The 20714-nt window shown below is 42.3% G+C and overlaps 1 protein-coding gene across 11 annotated transcripts in view; it reads right to left on the minus strand.

The window, feature by feature from the left end:
- Positions 1 to 1208: 1208 nt before the first annotated feature.
- The window catches only part of LOC116846808, a 111095-nt gene continuing 91589 nt past the window's right edge, over positions 1209 to 20714 (minus strand). For all 11 annotated transcript variants that reach the window (XM_032821145.1, XM_032821136.1, XM_032821177.1 and 8 more), the window contains 4 exons: positions 20532 to 20651; positions 17617 to 17888; positions 10433 to 10555; positions 1209 to 7624 (listed from right to left, as the gene is read on the minus strand). In XM_032821145.1, the coding sequence (XP_032677036.1) occupies positions 7414 to 7624; positions 10433 to 10555; positions 17617 to 17888; positions 20532 to 20651 (726 nt within the window). In that variant the 3' untranslated portion in view covers positions 1209 to 7413. The remainder of the gene's footprint in view (positions 7625 to 10432; positions 10556 to 17616; positions 17889 to 20531; positions 20652 to 20714) is intronic.

Below are 20714 nucleotides of genomic sequence, written 5' to 3' on the forward strand. Positions count from 1 at the left end.
TTGCCGTCTCTCTATCGAGCGCCTGTCATCGCGGACCGCTTCTTTTGAGTGAATGCCAAAGTGGATAGCGAACTCGAAAAATGTCAATAACGTAGTGACGATCGTTAAAATGACACGTCAGATAAGCATTGACACGCTGCTTTTCTCATATTTCTTGTACATATATATTCCATATAAACATAAGCTGCTTTGTTTCACGATATTTAGCAGAAAATCGACCGGGCATACATAAAAATCTTTCTGCAAACTTTTCGTTTATTTTTAAGCTCCTAAATTCAGTTTTAAAGGTACAACAGTGTTCTTCTGAAATGAGCAAACACACATTTGATAAGTACAAGCTGCTAAACTTTTGTATCAGGCAAATATTTACACAACTGATAGCTCGACATGTTAATTTCGAACATCTTAATCATTTTTATCACACATTAAGTAATGCTGTAACTCATTTTTGCATGTACTTTTATTACGATACAATTCTGTGCAGTCAATACGTCTTAAACTTTGCAAAAAAGTCAGGATCTTTTGTCGGTAAAATTTTCAAGTATGACGTTTTTTAAAATATTTTTTCCAAAATAGATTAATTAAAAGATGCTCGATGCTTGGAATATTTCTCTAATCTTTTGACATTTGGAAACTGATATTCATTTATATCGTCATTTTCATCGAAGAGGCACGTTTGCTTTGAAACATCGTTGGGTTATTTAACGAAACAGAATCTGAATCGTTAAATTATAATCATTCAGTATCGTGCATCATTCACCGCGGAAATTTTGACTGACGTGCTTGAATCAGAAGTTACCGACAAGTAATTTAATCAAAGAATTTCAGCCTAGTTAGTTTCGAAACTACGGATACTGTTGCGCGGATTAATTATTTACTGATAACCATAGCAATCGATAGGAAACCAGGTCTGTGATCCTCCTCAGGATCGCGTCTTCTGGCGGGAAGCTCCTACTTGGGAATGAAGTGCATTTTCAGCGCTTCCTGACTATCAGATTCAAATCTAAATGAGCTGATTCTCGAACTATTTCTCGCAATGATGTTTTTTTCTCGTTCAATCGTTCATGCATCTATACACCTTGGTGTTACACTCAAAGCGCTGCTCAGAAATCGTTAAGGATCGCCGCAATGAAATTGACATGTCTGTAAAGTTATTCTTTTTTTTTTTAATTCTTACTTTTAATTATATATCATATAAGTCAAATTGGTACAGGACGTGTGACAGAGTTCATTCAATAAAAAGGTTTAGACCCGCTCGGGGCTATCTACAAGAAGGATCGACTATATAAAGTTATCGATGTAAAGAAAAGGTCTCTCTCTTTCTCTCTCTTTCTTCCTTTCTCTTCGTTACCACATCGCGCCCTTCGTTCTCCCGCACGATCGACGTCAAAGGTCGCGAGCTCTCGCACTCTTAATTACAACGGTTAATCGCTTGAAAAAATACATTTAATCCTTAACCAGCATGACGGGTGAGCTCTCCTGCGAGCGAGTGATCGTCTGATCGTGTAACGGTGAGGACTTGAAAAAAAAGTAAGAAAAAAATCACAGGCGCAAAACAGACGATGTTACTTTGGTCCGTGGAAAATACACTTTTTATCTGCGGATGGTCGTCGCTCCTTCGTACGGAAAACCAAAGCGATTCGAGCGGAACCCGACGGAGTCCGCGGGAACTCTCAGATGCCAAGATGACTCGAGTGTTAATTTCGAGCAGAACGCGCGAACGTTTATCATATTGATTAAGGATTAACGCTCGGGTCAGCGGTCCCTTTGTCCCTCCGTTGATTACAACGGAGCGTGCAGAGTAGTATACGATATGTTTATATGTTTATAAGTCGAGAGAGAGTGTACGGATCATCGTATGTATAATATGTATAGAGTATTTAGATCGCATAGATCGCGTATGTCATCATCTGGTTCGTACTACCAAGAGCTTTAAAGCTAATCCCTAAAGTTAGACTCGATAAATCACAGGTTTAGAATTTATAGCGTGTCACGAATTGACAGATCTTAAACTCTACGCTCACAGTGTCCGCGGGCGATATTACACTGAGAATACTCTCCGTTTCTTCTTTCCTCTTCTCCTCTTTTCCTTCTTCTTCTTCTCTTTCGTCTTCATTGCTCACTCACTCGCTCGCTCACGGATCCCGTCGACGGGAAGGTTTCTTCGATCGAGGAGAAGAGGCTCGCGCGATCAGACGGCGACAGTGTTTCTCTTTCGCCTCTCGTTGCGCCGAGTATACGCGGATACAGAGATATTTACATGCAAATATACACATCGAGAGAATTTGCGCGGAGTGCGAGACGCGCCGACGAAGGATTCGCACATCGAGGAAAGAAAGGGAGGAACCGGGAGTAGCGTCGTTGTCGAATGGATGATCGTGGCGGCGATTGTGTCTCGTTGATTGCGTTTTCTACCTACTTCCGCTCGACGAGTCCTTAGGCGTACACAACAGGTCCGTCGATGATAGAGGGTGCACATATATACAAAGAGAGCTATCCGTAGATTCGAGGGTGTCTTCTGCGAGGCGGAACGATTCCTTGACGCGCGCGCGACGTTATTAAGAAAATATATATAGCTTACAAATCTGTGAAAAATAATGTTTATCCCATTTCAGTAAGAAACATAAGATTTCTCTTTCTCTCTCTCTCACACACACACACATTCTTTCTCTCTCGAATCTCGCGGATGACTTGTACCGTCGTACGAACGACATGATCTTACGTTCAACTAAATGTACGTATACATCTCCGACATTTTTTACACTTTTAATTCGAGAACGGTCACTACGCTGGCTACGCTGAGAACGCCGCTATGCCATGTGTGTGTATGTGTGTACATATACGCCACAGTGTTCGCTCACGCAAACGGTATAGAAGCTATGTTTATTACGTGGGAGGCTAAGTTACACCCGCCGGATACACGCAAGCGACGAGACAGACAGCGTATCTCTTATCGTTATTTGCACTCGGAGCACTCGACGTCATGACGGCGACAGACGGAGCTGGGATCTTCGCGCTATCAGGCTAAAAACTCTCGATCCTCGCACCCTCGATCGATCGAACGATCGCTCGCGCGATTTTCCGCAGTTGATCCGCCACTCAGATCAGCACGGTCGGAATTCTAATTCTACATACAAGTATATACGTATATATATGTATGTATGTATGTACGTATGTACAGAGGATACAGTAATCTTAGACGGATACTCTTTCTTTGTAAAATTGCTTAATTCGGGTCCCCCTAAGACTGCCTCTTTCGTAAGAGAATAAGGACTCTTCTTTAATTATTTGGTCTCTTCATTTAAAGCTATAATTATCAATCGTTTAGAGGTAATTGAATCTTTTTCGATCTCCTTGTGTATATTGTATGTATGTATGTATGTGTATGTTGTATCGCAAAGTTCATGCCTCGATCCATCTTTCGTCGCGACGCGCAGATGTTATTCCTGTTTCGCGCCACCAGCTTACCATCCATTGCTATTCAAGTTTAAATAATAGTTGAATAATGACGATCTGCACTTCGTTATGCTTCCTTCGTTTTACCACTTAACCGACGCAGCCGGTTCCCGTGTCAACACGGTCAAACGAATACAACGATATAAAATGGTGAATAAATAATAAGTGAGATAAACGTGGCGAGAGTGCGATATAAATATACAAGGGAGGGAGGGGGGCGATAAAGCAAGATCAATGCGCGCGGAAAGTATCACGAACGTAATATACAACCGAGTAATTCGAGGCGCTAATGGATCACGGCATAAACTTTGATGTATTCGGATATATTATTCCACAGAAATTTAATACATTTCTCTCTCATTCTCTTTGCCTCTCTTATATCTTCTTTTTCTCTCTCTCTCTCTTTCTCCCGGGGTGAGATTGATAGCATCGCTATCGTCGTCACCCTTTCGCCGATTAACTCGTGACGTATGAAGTGTTCGTAGGAGAGACACGTACACATACATATGTATGTATATATATAAACTCAAATACATATAAAATTTAGGCGGCCGCGAGAGCCGCTGGTTCCAAGTTTCCCCTACAGATATTCGATACGCCCGCGTCGTCTCTTCGGCCCGGGGGAGACAGCGCGGCGAGCATGTGAGTCGCACGATCGTTGTAGACAATACACATGAAAGCCCATGATAGTTTACGTCGCGCGGCGCATGGTAAGGAGATCACATTGTTGGTCATCTTCCTCTCCCCGCTCGAGAGATTCTCGAAGATTCGATATTGCTGACGAGATCTCTCATTTTGCGAAAGTTTCGTCGGTAAGCGCGCCATATCATCGGGATCAATGCGCGGGGACAATGAAAATGCACGGCAATCTAGGCAATCGCGAAAGAGTTAAGGTTGTGTTATCGATCTTCTCACGCAGTCGCTACGGTGGCGGCGATGGTATAAACGCGCACGTCGGTCGTTCGCTCGCCCTGCACACCGAAGACCCTCCGCCATGAAACGTGCGACAGTGTTCGCGCCGAAGATCCAAGGGCGACCTGGCATATCGATCCGCGGCGCATTGGATTGAAGTTGCAATTCCGTCACGGCGGAATTCTACGGTGGACATGTATGTTTAACGCTCGATGTTTAATATCGAGCGGCGGTTCTCCTTCATTGTTAGCGAAAGCTATTTCGGCGACGCGCCTGATACGACGGCGAGAGAGATGCATCGACGTGTGTGTATAAATAATTCGGGATTTCGGGATTCGTTCGTCGTAACAAGAACTTCGGTGCGCTTGCTTCACGTGTTTCTCCGCGACGTGCTATAATTGAGGGAATAAGCGCATAAATAAGGAAACATCTTATTTTCGCGATCGGAAGAGACGGTAGCGTCGCTCTCATTCAGCCTAACGCGGTTTTTAAATAATACAACGATCAATCAGTAAAAGTCACACGTATATATGCCAAACAGATGTGTAAGATACGTCTTCAAGACGTTCTAAAGACATCTAAGACAAGTAGGATACTTTTAGACGTCTCTAACATGTTTCTTACATATTTATGGTGCCCGGAATGTCTGCAATTTGTATATATTATTATCTTCTTTCTGTACAAAATTCGCTGTGAAACAATTTAATTTCCTCCGTACAAATGACGAACGATGGGAACTCCAGGTAGACAAGTGTGATGGCGCCATCATGTGGTCGCAAGAGTGCAGTACGCATGCGTGATTGGTATCGACCACTTCGATCTACTGACCGCGCGATCGTGTTACTGACCTGGTCACAAGGTCGAGCGATCAGCTGACAGCCTGACGCAACCGACGCGAAGTAGAGGTAGGTCCGCGTTCCAGCTGACGCATGTCAACACGACTAGACGCGACGGAATGCGGACCTGCTTCCGTTTCCACAACACGGCGTGGCGAGCGCGCTTCGATACAAGCGCTCATTTCTCCGCTCATACGGATCGTCGGATAAAAAAGCCCGTCAAGCTGAGACTTCGAATACTTATTTGTCAAATGAGATTTTAGGTTATTTTACTCAATTAGGTTAGGTTTAAGGTTAACTAAGTTAACCCGGTAACCTAAGTTTATCAAAACGCATGTTGGTTAGTTCCGATTTAACTGTCGTGACATTCGAATTTGTTCAGACGTGATTTTTTAGAGGATATCTTAGAATTATTTCTAAGAAATATTTAGGAATAGAGAATATTGGAAAAGATTAAGAGAAAAATAAGAAATAGTTAATATAGAAAGGATACTAGGAGTGTGAACAGTGTGCCAAATAGTCATAAATATCCTCGTGGAAGGCTGAAAATACAGTGACGGAGTCACGAACAAGAAAAAAAAGACATTTTGGTATTTTTGAGGCGTTTTCGGGAATTAATCGTTGACGAGATGGAAGAGAGGGTAGATGAAGAGCGAAGGATTGAATTTAACGTGTGTCGATACACGCGATACGCGTCTCCAGTTCCTGCGATTTCGCCACTCAGCTCAGCTGTCGACAAAGGATCAATTCTCAATTGACACGGCTCGTTTCGACCTCAAGTTTCGGATACTATGATGTAACGTGATCTTACCGAAATCTCCGGCATGGGAAAGCGTGCTCTTATGATAAAACGCGAACGCATCGATGTGGCTCGATTGGTCCCCGTATTTCGCGGCTCGTAAATCATGTGTCGTTTGCAATCACGTCGAATTGGCGTCGATCCAATCAGTAATATCGAAGTAATAAGAAAATCGCTCGAGCAGGACAGAAAATCACGAGGACATTATCGAAATGATGTCAGACTGTCAAGGAAAAGCTCACTTTTCAATTACGATTTGATCATCTCCTCGTCATTTTGACGCTATCGTGATCTTATGTTCCACCTGTGTATTCGTCGAGCACGTCTTAAGCCGGATATACACTCAGCGAACGAACAGCGAACGTGTGATATATCTGCGTCCAACTTGTGCACAAACCTTCTTCTATAAAGCAATAGAAGTATAGCTCTTCAAATGTACAACTATATTAAATTTAATATTCTTTAGGCCTATAAGAGTTGTAGGATTTTACTTCCGAGATTAGTTTCCCTCGCAGATAAATCTCGCAAATAAAATCCTGCGACTAGCTTTTTTAGGCCTAAAGAATATTAAATTTCATGTACTTCTCCTATAAGCCGTACCATGAGCGAATCGGCTCGAATAAGACGTACGTTCTGCATATTCGTTAAGGCATACGTTGTCAGTCGTAAAACAAAAGTTTGCGTTCACTGCTCGTTCGTTATTTGAGTGTATGCCGAGCTTTTGAAGTTTGATGCAACGCGGCGGACGCTCGCGTACTCGAAGTGGACTTCGCTTTCTCCTTCGACGCGTCGAGGACACGGGGCACGTCGATTATTCCCCGGAATTATATCGTAGGTAGGATATGGATTACCGAAGAGCGATCGATATTCGGCGCTTTCGGTAGGCTGTGAGTGTGAGCGAGATCCGCGTGGGAAACGCGAGCGCTCTCCGCGCAGAGAAGTTCCTACGAGATACGAGTAGCAAATATATTATTTATAACCTTCGAAGTTTTCTCTAAAGTAACACGCACGAGAGTATCGCTTAGAAGGAATAGAGGCAGGTCGCTCTCACACATGCACCCACACACACACACGCACATACATGTTCTTTCTCTTCTCCTTCCTTCCTCTCTTTCTCTCTCTTTCCTTCTCTGTAGAGACTTACTTGGACGCGATCCCCCGAAGAAACGCAAGTATACAGCGTCGCGGATTCGCGTGAACAATGGTACCGCGGTTGTTCGAAGGGATGGGGACACAAGGGGAGGAAGAAAGAGAGAGGAGAAGGAGCAAGGGGTCAAACGTCCGGTCGCGACGTCGCGGCTCGCGGTCCCGCGCGGGCGGGCCCGGCGAGCTCGCGGCTGCAGGCGGGCGAGGCAAAATGCGGGAGGTTCACACGAGGAGCTCCTTCAGGAAGTCCTCGGCAAGCAAGTCCTACAAGTAGTCGTCGACGCGCTCGCTCTCGTCCGGCGGGCTCGGCTCGCTCACGCTGAGAATCGGCAGGCCGAAGTGCTGCACTTCGATGCTCGACTCCGTGGTGCGGCGAGAGTAGTCGCAGCTCTTCGAGTGCCGGTCGGCGTCTGGGCGCCGATGATGGTACCGCGATGACGGACGAGTGGTCTCGGAGTCGTATCGCCGGTAACACCTGCGGGATTTCCGGGATCAGTTGTCGTCGTCGTCGCGAGCTACCTCGCCACTGAGTGCGCCAAGAGAGCCAAGAAGTGGCTCTCACTTGCCATAATTGCTCCGACGATTGCAGGTCGGAAAGTGCTCTTCAATCCTGGCTCCAGATGAACCAGAGTTGATAGGTGTAACGTTACTTGTGACGCCGTTATAATTACCGCTATAAGTCACTTTCTTTCTCGGCAACTGTCAGGACGATACAACGTACACGTGTGTGCGATTTCTCTCCGTCACACAAAGATCTACCACTTGTAAGACAAGCTTATCGAGAACCAAATCTACAGGATCGTTTTGATCTGAAAGAAAATTTCTAATTCTTTGATAAAATAAGATAAAATAGTATCTTCAATTTCGACAGAGTTGATAATGCTACATCTTGGTAACAGCGTTATATTTTTCAGATAAGTCATGATAACGGCAACGCAATTATATCTTTTGGAATACGATAATGAATATGATTCTGCGGCATACGAGACGAACGAAAGAAAAATTTCTCGAAATTTAGTGGAAATAATAACGGAAATGAGTTATCTTACAATAGAAACTTTTCTAATTTTGACGATCGAAATGCGTTATTGTTCACGGGTTTTCGCGATTTAAGCGCGTTACTCGTCTATGAAAGGGACTATCGAAAAGATAGAGCTCACGCTCTGTTGCGCTTGCACGGGTCGGCCTGGCGTGAGGTTTGGCGTGTGACCAAGTAGTCGATCTTGAACGGTGGAGGAGATATTTGTAGGACGAAACGACGTCACCGATGTCCATATATTTATGATCGATAGCCTCGGGAAAGTACCTCGAGAGATATAAATATCGATGCTTTATTGCAAATTCACGAGGGGATGCATTTTGCAGACGTCGTGGGATATCCATGCTGCGAGCAATCATATTCCGAAGTGGACGGCGACTAGACGGCAAAGGGAAGATCCTTTGGTCGCTCGTTTAGAACGTGCCAAGAAATATTCCCGATCACGACAAAGAACGTTGCACGCAAAAGCGAGAAAAAAGGAGAGAAAGAGAGAAAGGCACACACGCGATCTTTAATATAAACCTCACAAAAATAAAATTGAAAAAAGTTTCATGATATTTTTCAACCAAATTCTTTTGGTTTTGAAAAATATCTTTAAACACTCTACAGAAATTAACCCTTATAGTACCTTATAAGTTTTCCGAGTACCGTCCAAAAGTATATTGAAAAATATGCGATTTTTGAGGTATCTATTAAAATTAACATATTTCTTTTAAAAATAAAGATATTTTCACGTTTTTTTTTATTTTATCGTAAATGTATGTAGTTTTACGTGAAAGGAAGAAACAACTATTTCTTCTAAATTTCCATAAATGTACATTCAAATAAGGGTTCACATTTGTAAAAAACCATAAATTCTATTACGATCTGCACTGTCCGCTTCACTTCATACTGATTGTTCGTTTTTGAAGTTCCGAAATGCTAAACAAAGTTGAAATCTGATCAAAGCATACGCCGGCAATTTTTCAGTGAGCCGACAAAGTGACCGCATGCTTTCATCCTACCGCCACACTACTGATATATTGCACATACTTCTACAATAACATCTGAGACAAAACTAGGTAAACATACATATTCCTATCCATTAAACGTATGTTCCACTATATAAACTTATTTTATAAAAATAAAATGTCATTACATGTGTTTAAATTATATTAAAAATGAAAAACCGATATATATATCGCGGCTCAAGGTATTTTTCGGAAAACCCACGAAGCCAATATATCGGCTCTAAGGTACTAAAAGGATTAAAACGTGTGGCTAAAAAAATATCGTTCAACATGTTCCCACAAAATAAAGTATTACAAAAGAATATTAGAAAAATATTATTAAATATTAAATTAAATTAAAATTATATTAAATATTAAAAATATCATATATATATATATATATATATATATATATATATATATATATATATATATATATATAATAAAATATTTGAAATTTAAAAGAATCTAAAAGAGAGCAGCATAAATATACACGATACGATGTCCTCCTGATGCTTTTTCATTTTGCTATGCTCCATTCCCAGCGCGGAAAAACGGGTGATCCAAAGTTTTTAAGGAATTGCAAATGATAAGCAGTATAAGTAACGAAAGGACGGGCAACGTTTCGAACGCAGCGATAAAGCACATTTCTCCGCTTCCTTCCGAAACTTGCCCAACTGCAAAACCGCGCTCGATTTCTCTTCCTCAAAGCCGAACTTCATTATAAATAAAAAGCTACGGTGGCTCTTTTCCGCGCTGGAAAATTTGGTCAATTATATCTTAACTTTTCGATCTTTCCGTGTGCTTCTTATATAACTGGTTTTCTAACTACCATAGATTGCTTCGTCGCCACGGAGGTAACTTTGCGCTACACGCCGAAAGGGAGAACTTTTCAACGCCCGTTACTTTCCGGTTCAAGGAAACAATCTATAAATTTTAATCATAGTACACGTACGAGAACAATCACACTCGATCACTCTGAGAATTGCTAGAAATCTTCTTTTTCTCGTTCAAGAGAAACAGTGCCATGAAGTTTAATTTCGAATGTAAGAAGAGGGGGGAATAAAACTCTAATTTTTTTTTACTCGCATACTCGAGGATTAACTTTGCGTAACGCAAAGTTACCTCAAAAGTTATTTCGCAGGACCACTGCATCTTCCGCGCTCAGAACGAGGAAAAGCGTAGCGATTAAATCGCCAACGTAGAGAGAAATATAAGTGTAATTGAATATGAACATATAAAATCCTTTTTTTACCGCTCGTCCATGGAAGCAGGCTGTCGCACTGGGCATCTGATGGGCACGTACTCGTGATTTCCGCTATTGCGCCATCCGCTAAAACGTCTGGCGACCAACGACGAAGACGCTACCGGGGAGTCCCTGAAAGCAGCATTAGACGGGATTACTTTTGATGAGCCGCGCGAGAATGACGGAGTTCATACAAGATGATATTTACACTCGTCGTGATATTTACACTTGCCCACGATCGAGCCGCGAAATGAGTGTCTGTTAAAATGAAATCGAGGTCGAAATCAGCCACCGAATAAAGACCACAACGTAAATACACTCGTTAACTCACCCGTTCGTGCACCCGAATGAATATAATTCGATTACATCGACTCCTCATTTACGAGAAGCCCTTCATTTTACGCCATTGAGCCTGAGTCATTTTCTCCTACGGCTTCTCCTACGACTAAAATTATAATATTAACTCCATCCAAATCAAAGATTCTACTTTATCCAAATCAAATCTTCTTTTTCAGATCAAAGATCAGATCACAGAAGAACTATCGATTAGGTAATTCTTGATAAGCTTGTCTCACAGGTGATAGATTACATACAGCGGGTTGTAAGCCGAATCAAAATTGGGACTCATTATAGTGACATGGATTCGCCCAATAATCATATCACTAATTATTATTATTAATTATTATTAGTGTTTATTACTACTTATTATTTAGCGTTCTTAATTATATTGTTAATTATATTATTATTGCGTAAGTGTGTCGGCGATGATTCTTAGTTCTGACAGTTTGGTGAGCTGCCAACTTCATTAGGTTTTTGCAGCCCACTATACATTGTATCGCGCTGACGATTAATTCGACTGATAAAATGAGTGACTTTAGGACACTATTAATATCGCGTCTCATCTTCTTTGACCTGCCCGAATTACTGGCAAGGCAGAGACCCGCGTCGTCCGCGCTCACTCGAAAATTAATCGTGAGACAGCGCGTCAATCACGTTCATCCGCGAGATTAGCGAGCGGACATTCGCGTAGGGCGACTCGACAGTGTGTCGGCAATAGGCGAGCGAAGTTCTGAATGTCAAGGGAGATAAAGAATAAAGCAAGAATAAAGTGGCATGCTTTGCGTAACGGCTACGACGAAATCAAACTAGGGACTGGGAGGGGGCGGGCACAGTTTGCGTATGTTGCATGTACGCGGGCCCTTTCATAATTTATGACCTTCCTTATACTAGTGGCGTTGCGTTAGCGACACGTGTGCATGTAACATTGGCATTATAGAAGTGATGCGAGGCGCAAGGAGAAAGCGGGACACATTCGCGGGATATATCCTATGCAGCGGCGTGCACGCGCGCTGCGACCGTTGTCAAATGACCTAAATATAGTCCGAGTTTGCTCTTGTGTGTGCTGTGTATTGTTGCTAAATCCCAGCCTCGTCTAAGAAAAGATACGCCAAATCGGACGGCGATCGCGAGACGCGCTGAAAGCTCCGGGTGAAAGGTCGCCGCGGGGTCGATCGCGCCGAATGTGTCGACATACACACCCACACATGTACAGAAAGGATCTTTTCTATATTTCTGTGCGAGCGCACGATTAAAAAGTATATTCCGTCGAACATGAAGTCGGAATAAATCTCTGCGGCGTTACGTCGATTTCCACGACTTGCAAAGTGAATTCTTTCTTCTCAATAAAGAGGAGAAATACGTTCTCAATAGCGAAATAAATCCCCGTAACATTTGAATAGCTCCAAATCACCTTCGATATCGAAGAGTTACTGTCTGGAACGTTTAAAGTCCCGAAACATTCAGCGAGTTTCAAGTTTGAATTAAGCGTGATTTATTTGAAATCTGCGCCTCAAAGGAGGCAGTTTTGCATGTAACGACAAAGTCTTACCTTGAAATATATATGAAGTTTATAAACCGACGATTATGTCTCCGATGAGAGAGGGACTCGCGGAAGTACGAGTGGAGAACCGCACGATTTCGTATAATAGCGGCAGCGCGATTCACCTGATTGCTCGTGTAAGCATTCTCGTAGAATCGCGGACGATGATATCATCGAGTCATTACGATGCAGGAAATGAAAACGCGCGGATATACCCGAGTAGTTATGAACGGAGAGAGACTCGTTTTAATGGTTTTATGCCTGGCACGGCGGGGGCGAACGGCGTTCGTCCGAAATTATGATCGATTTAAAGCGGAGCGGGATGAAGCGACGCGATAACGGAGCGTGCTTCGTAATAACTACATTGAGTCGAAATTCCGTCGGCGATTTAGAGTCCTTCATCTATTTGCTGCGTTTTGCATACAATCGCGCAGGACAAAAAAGCGCGTCGTTTAGCCCGTCAATCACACATGGGCGATCTCTCCGACTTCTTCGCACGCAAATATCAAATTTGAATACCTCCCTGTAGGATGGCTCTATGCATTTTGATGGAGCCATTAAAATTTCGCGAAGTAAAGGCTACAGTATTACCGGCTTCATTCGGGAATAATTTCATTAGCTTCCACGGGGCAAACGAAGGTCTAATCGCACATGCGCGCTTTCTCACTCACACGAAGCCTGTCGTTGTCGTCGTCATCATCATCATCCTCACCGATGACAATCGCGAATTTGCGAGACTATCGCGATGCGGCGACGGGAAGCGGAAGGTCGAGCGGGGACTCGCAAAGTGGCGGAGTCATTTACATACGAGACGTTGGCTGAGGCTGGCGGTATCGTCTACTGAAATTGTGATCGATAGCTGGGTCCCCCCTCCCCTCATGAACGACTGTGCATCGGCGTGCATCGTCGCGGATCGAAGTAGCCGTGTTCCGGCAACAATGTAGCGCTGCATTTAAATTCCCCCGACTGTCATTACCGCCCCCGCTCTCGAGGGGCGCGGGGGTGAAGGGAGGGCGAAGCGCACCTGGCCGAGTCGCGACGGTCGATGCGTTTACCCTGTATAAGTCGCACCACGAGCAAGCAATCTGCATTTCTAACGACGCACGTGGAACGCTTCCCCACAACTGACATCCGCAACGCGCGGTCGTCCGGCCATAAGACTGGCTAAAGTAGAGATGCTGACATCGATACTGACACCGTGGACTTGGGTTCCGCGCCGGCAACGACGATAGGGGAGAATATGAAACAAGGTAGGGTAGTAATACGAAACAAAACTGATTTCTGAAATAATTGCTGCGATTTATCAGTAACTCAAGTCAACATGATCATCAAGATCCTTATCGGCTACCAAAGGGGTCTAGCGTCAGTGTCACGTTGTCTACAGTGTTAAGAAAAGGTGTTTTTACTGTTAAAGTGATGTTTTATTCGCGAGTTTTGTTCATAGGCCTAAAGAACTTTTACATCATTTAAATTATTGAGATTAATTTCCTTAACTCTCATAGCTGAAACTTTTTTATTTCTCTTTCTAACTTGTGATTTTTACATTCAAAAGAATAAAAAAGTTATTTTAACACGAATAATTATATAATAATAATTAATAATTTTATAATAATAAAAAATAATAAAACTTTATAATAATAAAAAGAAAATTTCTTTTTTATTTTCATGTCTGTTCCATATTACCTCTTTTTAATGAGACTATATTTCTTGCACCATGTTAAAAAAATGTGCTCTGAACATTTTCTTTTCTCCTAATAATTATTAATACATTATAAGAGATATCTTTGCTGACCTTTCTGACAGTGCAATTATTACATTTAATAATAGATTTTCCGTCTCAAACAAAGTGATCCATATTTTTATCTCCTCCTTATTGCGAATTTTGATTATTACAAACTTGGATCATTATGGAAATTAATTTGCAGGATTTTTTCACGTAGACTTATATACAGTGTTGGATATTAATTGATAAAAATTTTCTTTGAATTAAAAATTAATAATCAAAATTGATAATCAAAATTAAACAACTGTCATATGTAAAATCACAAATAATTTTATCAATTAGTGATATTGATTATTAATCGAATTTTTATGTAATTCATTGTACATTAATTAATAATTAATATCCTCAAACGATACAATTATTTGCGATTTTACATATGACGATTGATTAATTTTGACTATTAATTTGCCGATTAATTTAATTCAAAATTATCTTAATTAATTAATATATCTCACTTTGTATACATATTGTTTGAAATAATTGAGAAGTTTTATTGGATAAATCATTGAACTGTTAAATTAAAAATATAAATATGTTTTCATTTAAAATCATATATATATATGATATAATATGAAACATTAATATAAATCGAAATATTCGTTACCTCAAATATATCTAGATGATGTAGGAATTTAAAGAAGCGATCTCTCAATTACTTGGAATAGTGATTTAGCAATGAATACCGTGGAAATGAATTTTACTTGATTATCTGGAAACTGCATCTCCTTTAGCCGCTCTATACGCCGGCGAGAATTAACGTATCGACATATTTTAATTAAAATCTGCCCCGTTCTTTTGTATTATTTCAATCTTTATTGACGTCCTCTCGTTCGATGTTGCTGACAAATTTCTACTAACGTAAACTCTTGATTTATTTCACTTATTTATATTTATTTTTTTACAAAATATATTAATAGTTAACTATCGGTATTTTTTCTCTATCTATCGGTATCTCTCTTAAACACGTATAGATATTTAATAACACTTTTATCAATACCGACATACTTTCTAACTAAACAATTAGCTGGTCGTGGAAAAATCTCGCAAATTACGCGAAACACGCACGAACGGTGGTATTTATCGTGATTTACAATGATATTCATGCGTGAGTGCTGAATTTAATTCGGCTCGACGGGCCTGCACGTAAAATTCTATTTACACTGTACATTGTATTTCTCAGTGGCAAAATAACAACGTTTAATAAAACCGGCAACGTTACTGACGTGAATATCGCGGCGTAGTTATACATGATTCAATTCGCGGATCGGCAAAACAATTAATTGTTATAGAAAATGCGTGAAACGTGAAATGCATGCGTATGAATTCACATTTATCCGGTCTCGATGATCGTGACATAGATAGCTGAAGAGCGTGAAGCTTTATTCTTTAAATTTCTTGGAGCGAACAGTGGAAGCATTCTCACTCGACGCAATCGTGAAAATGCTGCAGCTCGAAACCACAAGAGTGAATAGCTCTGTTTTTTTCAGCTGAACTGCCTGGACTAACGCATACTAGTGTAATAAGTTTGAATGAAACAAAATATATTTGTCTGCAACAGTTCGGACTCAGAGTCGGATTCAATTAAAAAAAACAGACCTAATGTTTCATTCAAGATCAGAGTGGATTCTGACTCCATATGAGCGGATGCTTCAATCGAGTGAAATGAACATTTTTTCCCCTGGAAGTAGAACGCGTCAGATCTACTCTACAAACTCGAATGAAGATATTCACTCAATGATTCTGAGTGGAAAATTCACTCTGTAGGAGCGAGAAATAACTCCAATTTGAGTGCCTCGGCTGTCACTCTGCTTTTCGAGGGAAATTTTACTCCAAGGAAATTTCATTTCGTTTTAGGGAATACATATTGAATAAATTCGCGTGAGATATACAGAGTGTCTCGCACAAAACGCGAACTTGAGAGAAACAGCCGTCTTTTGACGGCTTTAGAAAGTCCTGAATTTTCCGCCTGCTGTTAAGGTTTAAATTCGCTAATTCCGCGATTTTTAACGCCCACGGCGTTATCCCTCGTGGGCGTTTTCCCTCGGAGAGAGAAACTTGAATAAAAAACGCTGACGAGTTCGAAGTTTATTAGAATAATATTTGTTCACGTAGCGCGCCGCGATCGCATTTCCGCCTCACAATCTAAAAGCTGCCCGTAGCGATGATATTTCTGCTTACGCAGATGTAATCGAATAACCGTAAAAATATCATAAAACACGCATGCTTTTAATGCAATCATTAAAATTCACTAAGCAAAGAACGCAAGGAAAAACTGCTTGCACATGCACCGCGTGAGGAGAGAGCCGTTCGGTGATTTCTATTATGCAAACGCACGTGAAACCGTTTTAATGACTTTCAAGCAAAAATGCTATCGGGAGGGCGATACATCGCAAGAAGGAGGGACGGAGTCGCGGCGCGGTCGGGACTTGAAGTGAACATGGCTCAACTAGGTGCATTAGATGCAGCTGGAGCAATTTGCGTTCTACGGTCAACATAAAGCCGTCTAAGGCACGCGACATCTCGACAGGCGACAGGTTAACGTTAAAGTCTCTTCTCGTGTCTCGTTTGCGTATCTTGAGAGAGCGTGATGGTTTGACGGTACCACTTAATAAATTACTATCGGCCAAATCGGCGTCAGGAAGCGTGCGAATCCGTCCGAGACTCGGCGAATTATAAGGGTATTGTTTCCACGCTGCAACTGGCAAATACGAATCTCTTAGACAGCCCAGCAATATATCGAGGCGAAGATTCCCGCGACATTCGCCAAATTTTCGCGACATATTTCGAGAAAATATAATCAATAAACCTTTATTCATTCTCTGAGTTTTTTCAAGATCTTTTCAAGATCCCAAAAATATTTTTCTGGATGATATTTTTGTGAAGGAAAGAATAAAAAATCAAGGCAAGGATTCCCGCGACATATCTCGAGAAAAATATATTCAATCGGTCTTCATTCGTTCTCTAAGTCTTTCCAAGATCTTTTCAAGATCCCAAAAATGTTCTTGGATGATACTTTTGTGAGTGAAAAAGGGATAATCTCAAAAAATTGAACAGGTGATCGAAGCCGTTGCCCAATAGTCTGATACGATGGAGTGAGCTTGTATCTTATGTACAGAGACTACGTGCAAAGTTTTGGCCAAATTAATTGGATATTCGGTGTCAACAGGCGAGTCAGATCAACGACGTTAGTCGTGATAAATTTGGCGTAACAGGAGCCGTGAGGGATACTAATTGAATTGCCGCGGGCGATTTAATTTAATTCTCTCTCACACGTTCTAATATTGTTTACTTCTCAAGGAGATAGTTTCGCAGACATTGCACGTTTGGAGTCTTCTCAGGAAAATCAGCTGTGTCACTATGTTTTTTTACGCGAATCTCCAGAACTAGATATAAACGGTTATAAAAAAAAAAACAATTAATGTACACTCGGAAATCAATATGACCGTCAATCGAAGGGTCGAGCCCGAAGAGAAGAAGCGAGGATGCCGGAATTCGACTGGCAGTTAGCAATATCGTGAACGTGCGACTCACCTCGAGGAGGGTTGTAGATTATTGGGCTCCAACAGCGACGTCTCCGTATTGTCCTTCGGCGCGCTGTCGAGGCTGCTTTGTCTCCTCGAGTCCTGATCCTCGGACCTGTCGTCTTGACTCGGCTTCAGAAAGGATTCGCGGTCGCCCTCGACACCTTCGTCCTTGGAGTTTCTGCGCGGATCTTGGCGATTCGTCGACGCGAGAGGTAAGTTATCTGCACTGCGAACCTTACGGCACAACTTCGACGTGGACCCGTGACGTCGGAGGAATTCCTGTAACCGCAAGGCACAAAGTGCACGCTGAGGGATGACTGTGTAGACGTGTGATCGGGAAAGGAAGAGGCTCCCGCTGCTGTGTGGAGCCTCTGACACTAGAGAGACTAGACTGTTCACGGACACGTTTTCACGTAGTGCGCCATTCAGCGTGTAATACGACGAGCTTTCCGGTGAACAGGTGGTGTCGACGCGTGAGTGGAATGACGAGAACGACTAGGGTGGTAAGAGCTCGTCGAACACACCGTGTTTTCGTTGCGGTAACCGTAATATGCGCGCTGTCGCTTACGAGTCGCGTCGTACTTTGTTGTCAAATCACATACGAACTCTGAATTCGAAATATTGCGACGTCGACTAACGCTATCTGTAACTATGTGTGTGTGTGTATATGTATGTATGTGCCTAATATTGTGATTCGCGTTTCTATGGGGTGGTCGGTCTTAGCGAGGGAAGATTCGTTTATTACAGTTGGTGGGTTTGCGAAACGGAAAGAATAATATATCGCGTAGCTATGTGTGAGAGAAAAGTGTATGACGTTATTTTTCTCATTTTCCTCGCGAATATCTTTTGTTCGCAATTCATCTATGAAATCAGGCGCGAGATTAATTAGCAGCTTGTTCGGCCCGTCAATTCCGTGCACATTGGACGTCACAGAAACGGACGATGCACGCTGTATGTGGTAAATCACGTGTGCAATATCGGCGTTGAACACCAAGCAGAGATCCTTATATTATTAACGACATTACCGTGCTAGTATTGTGCCAATTGCGAGCCGATTGTTGTCGGTATTGTCGTGCCCATTGCGGTATTTATAGTGGCGTGTGTGTCCTAGTATGACGTGAATTATAAGGAGATTAAACAGAGAGAAAAAGAGAAACAGAGAGAAAGAGAAAAAAGAGAGAGATATATATATATATGTATACGACGAAGTGAAGGACAGATGTATAATAAGTAGACATTCAATTAGTGCCGATTTGACGAAGTACGCGGCTCAGGGACATAATACACACATCGTTCACATGCGGCGAAAGTAAATTTGTCCATTTCCTTACAAGTAATCCAACGAACATATCGATCATCCGGTGCACTACACTTCACCTCAGACTACCTTGAACTTTGACGTTTGAGAGGTATCTCTTTCGCACGAACTCTTTCGTGTTCATTATTTATTGAAATAACTGTCGCACACTGAGGGACATGGTTATTCTCTTCGACTTCGTTGCGTTACGTTAACAATATATGGCGAAACGCGTGATCTGAAACTATAATAGTCGTGTAACAATCGGGCGTGCGGGACCGCAACGACGTGTACGCGCGCGTATTCGTTCGTTCGTGAACCCCGAAGGAAAAACCACGCGGTTTTCGGCCGCGACATATCATGATCATCGTTTGCGATAACTTGAGAAAGGGGAAGAGAAAGAGAGAGAAGGACAGAGAAAGAGAGAGAGCTGTCCCGTCGTGATAGAGAGCAATGAATTATATATTGAACGCTCGGGGACGCACACGATAGCATTGATATATATATATATATATATATATATATATATATATATATATATATATATAAATTCTCCTTAATAATAAATTGATACGACATGTATCGTGTATATTCCATGCGCGTATCCACGAGATTGTAGAAGTAACTTTGCTTGCCCGTCACGATTCCGTTCTCTGTCGCCTAACGATCCGTCTTACTCTCGAAAATTCTTTGAGTGAAATTCCATTTGACAAACAGACTGACAGCTGAGCCACACTCGGATAACTTTTCATTCATATTTTTATTTGAAGTCGAACAGTGAATCTGATGTGCTCCATCATCATAGAAATAAATTGATCGAAAAGTCGCGCGAATCTAAAAATTCATTCTAAGTTTGAGTTTAACATTTACTCTTGCGACTCCAAGTGGCGGTATTTTCCAATAGTTATCAATTCCAAGTGTTCTCGTTATCGAGTGAATTTTCCCTCGTTTTCAGAGATTTCACTCCAAAAGACTTGTCTCCAGAGATTTGACTTCTAGAGATTTCACTCTAAGAAATTTAGAGAGTCCTCGCGTGATTCTCTCGACGCACCTGAGTGTATTGTTTCGTCTCCACGTGTTATAGATACATATTACAGTGAAAAACATTAATATGTTATAGATCGGCTTGAGAGCGAGCTCCAAGGTATACGGACTTCAATTTGACGTAAAATTACACTCTTCCTCGCACTCGCTTGCCTTTCGATCTCTTGGGTATTCGCGCATAGTACGTGTATCGACCTCGGCGAGACCAGGTTGTAGCGACGTCGTTCGTTTCATTGTAAAGAGACTCTAAGCTGCCTATCTCCTCGACCGGGCGGAACTACCGCCTAGTTAAAGTCCACCCTTGTAACTTGCATCGTCGACTTCACTGATTTCCGATTTCAATCATCTCGATTGCTATAATCGGAAAATGTCTGCCCGGCATGGTTACGCGCCCATCACCAGCGCGACGGCGACGTCGGCTTCGACGTCGACGGCAACGGCGGCGGGCTTCGTCCATTCCGGGGAAGGTCGCGAAATCGCGCCGTCAGATCGATCGGCGGGTTCGAGGACGCGGCTGTCCACCTCGCGTAATCCATCGATCTCGTTTCGTAGCGTGGATTTTTCCCGGCTCGATTACTCACCTGGGACAGGAAGCCGGCCACGTCGATGGCGCTGTTCACGCGTGGCCTCGGGGTTCTCGGCCAGCCTAAAGCTCCGCCGCTGTCTAAGGAATCCACGTGATGGCTCGACCAGTGCAGATGCTGGAAATTTTAGTCGTTTCTGATCACGTAATCGGCAGGAGAAGAGAGAGAGGCCGGGGGGGG

Source organism: Odontomachus brunneus, unplaced genomic scaffold, assembly GCF_010583005.1.
Source record: "Odontomachus brunneus isolate Ranch 3 - 2012 unplaced genomic scaffold, Obru_v1 Obru_scaffold_004, whole genome shotgun sequence".
NCBI classification, from domain to species: Eukaryota; Metazoa; Arthropoda; class Insecta; order Hymenoptera; family Formicidae; genus Odontomachus; species Odontomachus brunneus.